This window comes from Micromesistius poutassou, assembly GCF_964030765.1.
Source record: "Micromesistius poutassou genome assembly, chromosome: 20".
NCBI lineage: Eukaryota > Metazoa > Chordata > Actinopteri > Gadiformes > Gadidae > Micromesistius > Micromesistius poutassou.
The window spans coordinates 11,488,288-11,493,935 of NC_140290.1; the positions used below are offsets into that span (position 1 = coordinate 11,488,288).

The 5,648-nt window shown below is 48.5% G+C and overlaps 1 protein-coding gene across 1 annotated transcript in view; it reads right to left on the reverse strand.

The window, feature by feature from the left end:
* The window catches only part of angpt2b (angiopoietin 2b), a gene marked incomplete at both ends in the record, with an annotated part of 22,438 nt that extends 16,790 nt beyond the window's left edge, over nt 1-5,648 (reverse strand). The window contains 2 exons of the mRNA XM_084484361.1: nt 133-285; nt 5,274-5,648. Coding sequence (XP_084340487.1) covers nt 133-285; nt 5,274-5,648 — 528 coding nt within the window. The remainder of the gene's footprint in view (nt 1-132; nt 286-5,273) is intronic.

The window sequence follows — 5,648 nt, forward strand, 5'->3', positions numbered from 1 at the left end:
TATTGGCAATACACGTTCATGTAATGATCTTCGCAAATGATGTTTGAGTTCAGAGAAAATGGTTAACAGCCAATCGTGTCTGTTCAAATTGCCTTCAAACAGCTCCACACTGCCCCCTGCTGGCGGCCTCACCTGGGTCTCCACGTCCGTCAGCTTGCGGGTTTGCTCCGCCGATTGGCTGAGGAGGTTGGTGCCCATTTCCAACATGGCCGCCGTCTGGGTGTGCACCGCGTTCCTCTTCTCCTCCATACCAGAGCGCACGTTCTCCTGGATGAAGCTCTCCAACTGCCGGAAAAACACAGGTGATATCCATATTATTGATTGGCTTTCTACTAATCCATCCTACTGACCATCAACAATCCATCTGTATATCTTCCACCCATTCGATTCTATCCATCAATCTATTCATCACACATCCAGCTGTCATCAATCCATCCATCAATGTAGTAAAATCGTGCCCAGAGCACAATGTAAAACAAAACCCTTAGCATGACTTCCAACCCCATCACGGTAGCATGGCTTTTCTAAAAACCAAGTGCAAGACGGTTCAAGGGTGTTTCTCAAACAACTTCAATCCCTTTCCAATGGTGGAAAATCGTTCTATTTCCGGGACTTCCGATGGGGGGGAGGGCGGGGGGGGGGGGATGTGGGAACTCTAATCAATCACATGCTGGGAAGCGGGAAAGGCGTGAAATGTTAAAACGCTTGGTTTAGAAATAGCACGCCATCCATCTTCCACGAGCAAGCGAGGCAGCCATGAGCGAGGCACATGGAAGGCAAACGCAGCCGCCAGTCAGGCATTTAATATACCATGTTTTGCACGTCACTGGTGGTGGTGCTGGGGGGGGGGGCAGCGGTTTGACATGCGGCGCCGCCCTTGTAATAAAGACAGGTTGAGAAACCGCAGAGGGAATTAATGCTTTTTTTGGCGGTGAAAAATGTCACAGCAAAATAGTTAAATACCGAATTGGGGGGGGGGGGGCGGGGTTGAAGATTAGTTGATCAAAGGGATTTATTTGCAATAGGCACCATACCCCGACCACGAACGATTGAAGAGAATACCATAGCTTGTGTGTTTGTGTGTATCCATACTGTTTCTCACAACCCCATCCTACATTCATCTTCAACATTTTTGCTATGGATGAAAACCAGACAACGATAAGAACCAGTCCCGGAGAAAAAAAACACACCAAAAACTCATCAAAAATGATGCCGGCCAAGATGACTTTGAGGAGATTACCGCTGCGTGACGCAACCAACTTGTTAGCTCACGATCCCATTCCTTCTCACAGAAGCTTCTGGTCCGTCCAAAGAGCGTTTCTACACACTTTCCATCATAGCTGTCTGATTCGCTTGACCTCAAGTTCAGAAGTCGGAGTGCACTGCCCCCCAAAACAGAACCATTTATTTCAACGCTGGCATGGATCCAAATTTGTTTTGTGGGCTGCGTGTTTGGTTTGGGGAGGGGGGGGATGAGGGGTGTGGGAGAGACAGTGGGGGTCAGTGTTGGCCTGGTTCATCCCAGTGTCTGTAAAGCCTCAGCGTTGATCCTCACTGTGATGTTAGAGAATGTTGAATGCGTTTTTTGTGGTGTCTACGAATGCATCACAGGGGAGGGTTCCCTATGATGGAGGACAGCTCTGATGGCTAACAAGGGCCAAAACACGGAGAAGGTGGCTTTTCTCAGACATGGAAACGGCCCCCTGATTCATGTGTCAAGTCAACCTTGTTGTTTTGAAGGTTGAAATAAATGAGGTTGTGACCCGAGTGTGTTTTCAACACCGCTGAATAACGTGGTGCATATCGTATTTTCTCAGTCGTCTTGATAGCATTGGGTCGGTGGCGCTTGAGGTGTCGCTGCCTTAATGAACTAGGCTAAAAGAACAACAACTCCATGGGTTACCTAGCCACCGCCATCTCTCATAATATGACCGTATTAACATAAGCTGTTTGGGCTCCAGAAAGTCGCCTTAAAAACACTTTCAAAGCCACTCCATCAACCCCCCCCGAGGAGAGCAGGGAATGGAGTGGAGCTCAATATCGGGGGTGGTGTGAGGTTTAAAAACAAAAACATAGAAAATGCTTGTTTCTCCTCTCTGAATCCCCCGCTGAAGTGAACTGGGACAAGGCATAGGATGCTAGGTCAACTCAACCCCATCTCAACCCCCATCCACAGAGGCGTAATGTGTGTGTTTTCTTTTATCGAATACCAAAGGGAGGGTTATATTTAGACACATACACACACAATTCACACGTTCCCTCTCACACACACTTGCCGACCCGCTCTCTTGCTCTCTTACTCTCTCTCTGTCTCACTCGCTCCCTCTCACACACAGCTACACACACACACACACACACACACACACACACACACACACACACACACACACACACACACACACACACACACACACACACACAGACATGTGCACACACTCAAAACCTGAGGCTATCCCACCATGGCACATGGTCTAGTTTTACATGAAACAGTTAGCCAGGTGTTGAAAGGGGCCTTCACCATGGGGTCAAAGGTCAGAATACTTTAACTCACTAACATGCATATCGGTGTTCTCGCTAAGCTTGCGTGGAACTTTAGCCTTGTGAAGTAAGGAGGCGAATCGTTGAATAAAACATCTAACATTGTAACGGTGAAGGTGGTGGCCCAGCTATTTTCTGGCTCTGCGTGACATTTTAGGTTTACAAGAATTGTTTACGAGGTCCAAGGCACATATTCAGACTCATCTGCATCTAGTGAGCAACCCTCCAGAACCCCCCCCCCCACAGCCCCCGTCCTACTGCCAGGCAGGAGGGGTGGGCACGGAGAGATACAGTTGAGTTTTGGTTCAAACAGACAGACAGACACACACACACACATACACACACACATGCAACCAAAATCCATACACATTGGCTAAGACACACAACGGTAAATGTTTTACATGGTCGCACCGGGGGGTGTGATACTGCAGTCTGGTCTCACAACGGGAGGGCACAGACAGCACTCGCAGGATCTCCCCTCCTGTGTTGTTTAGCGGGGGTTTTTGTGAGCGTGTGCCACCGGAGCGAGTGAGCAAGATGAGACGTAATGATCAGGACCTGACAGTGAACATGTCAGGCTTCCACACAAGCAACTTTATTCCCCAGCCATGATGAAAACCAGTCCAGGCTGAAGAGTGAGAGAGGGGGATTGATAGAGAAGAATGGAAGCCATTAAAAAAACTGAACAAAGGATCATCACTTGGGAAGGGAAAAAGTTGAATGAAAAAGTTCCTTTATACAACTCCTTTATTATTGAATCCTTGAAATACAGAGGATGTTCTGGTGAAAGGACGTAGCCTAAGCTCGTATTCAATGGCTATATGAGGTGGGTCCGATAGAGGGTTAAGCTTCATGGACGGGGGTTAAACTCCAAGGACACTTATACGCCCATGGTGAGGCATATCTCAAGTACAACACACTCCCTATTTTGATATTAAGGGGCAATTTTAAGGTAATGAACACACTAAACAATCATGGGATTATACAATAATTAAAAGCCATTTAAGAATATTATATTCCATTTCTGCCAAATCTGTTCCTCTACATTTGACACACTGTACCTTTAAACCTTATGGATTAATCACTGCAATCAATAAATAATGAGGTTACAATAAAGGAACTATTGACAAATGTTAGGTTGCGTGCACACTGCAACATGTACGTGCAATGCCAGTCTCACCAGTGTAATCCTTGTTTTTTAGTATTGTTTGTCATGGTTTTTACGTATTAAACACGTAACTGTAAACACACAGTTATGCTTCTGTGTTCATTAAAATCCTGTGCATAATCCTCAACAGATTTCTGTAATTCTAATTTCTCCGTAATCTGATTGTAAGTTCCTGATTGTAGGTTCCTTGTGTCAATTATGTTTTTATCACCAGCAAATCAAAGGTTACGATTTGAAATGAGAGGAAGTTGGCTATTTAGCCAGATCCCACATGTAATTCTGAACAGATTTTTGTCATTCAAACAACTTGGAATTAGTTACCTACCTATACTGTTACTTACCTATAAACAGCCAACTTACTAAGAAAATGTCGGTTCTGACCCAGGCTCAGGCCCATGACTGCAGTGGGACGGGTCCACTGATAAAACTTGCACAGGCTCAGGTATGGTGGTGCATAGTTCCCCAGCCGGGGCAGAGCTCCTCACCAGTAATTGCCAGAAAATATAGTAATACAGACAGCACCTCCATGACCAGAGCATCAAAAAACACCGTTTTGTGAAGGTGTTTTGAATCACTTCGCCACTGTTTAGCCTCTTAATAACCACAGCTAAATGACCCCACACAGGCCAGTGGTCTGGCAGACAACACACGCTAATCACTGTCTCCCACTGATAAGGAAATGTTCTGTTGGAGAAAAGCATGGCCTTCCTCCAGCCGGGTGATTGACTTTCAATGCTGCGACCTGCAGGACTTTATCTGGGGGAGTTCATAACTGAACTGGATCCTACTCTGTGTTGTGATTGCAGGCATTGAGAGGGAACGTTACATTTGTTTTTAACCGACCGCGCAATGCCTGTCCGCCATCCAATGTTAGCAAAGAATCTTTTTTTGTATCTTCCCTCTCCTCTTTCTCATGCAATCGGGATTTCTGGGCAGCCCAGTGGTCTTAAATACAGTACACACACATAGACACACACACGGACGCACACACACACACACACACACACACACACACACACACACACACACACACACACACACACACACACACACACACACACACAGTCTGTCTCAATCAGTCTGTCTATATCCACACACATACAGACAGACATCACTCCCATCTTGTAAAATAAGTAAACATTCAAACAGTGATCATCTGGGAAATCACAGCAAAACCCCTGACTAATCCCCACAAAAGTCCTCTCCTCAGCCCGGATCCAAACTGTGTGATTTTGCCAGCGAACCCGGTGTACGGCATGTGAACATTGATATTAAAAAGGACATGGGAACTAGCAGTTCATCCTCAGCCGCCAGATATAGACGGCGTTGATGACGGCCAAGGAGACAAGGCAGGCGCACCGAACGCTGACATGAACACAGTGAATAAACAGTAATAAACAGAATAAACACGGCAAATGAGATCATGCAGAAAGGGGGGGGGGGGAAAGGAGCAGGTAATCTCTGGATGTTCACGGTCAGATTCCCTGAGCAGCCTTCGCCACGTCCATCCCCGACCGCCCGCGTTTTGACCGCGCGCATGCCGCCCGCAACGAGGGGTGTCGCTCACCCTCCGCAGCCACAGCGTGTTGTTCTCCGTGGCGCTCTCCAGGTTCTCCAGCTTCCTCTCCTGCCGGGCGTGCTTCGTCCGGGCCGCCCTCCGCTCCGTGTCGTCCTCCGCGCCGGTTCCGGCTCCCGGGTCCCCCTGGGACGGGGAGTCCCCCTGCGGGACGTCCGATGCCCCCTGGGGGAGGTCCTGGAGGGGCGAGAGGGCGGGGCGACAGTGGTCGACCTCGGGCAGCACGAAGGTGTAGGCGCAGGGGCCGTGCTGCACGCGGTGCCGCTGGCGCTCGGAGCCCGCCGCCGCCGCCGTCAAGGCCAGAAGGGAGGCCAGCAGGGAGGCCAGGTGATAGTTCAGCAGCAGCAGGGCCCGCCGACGGACCAT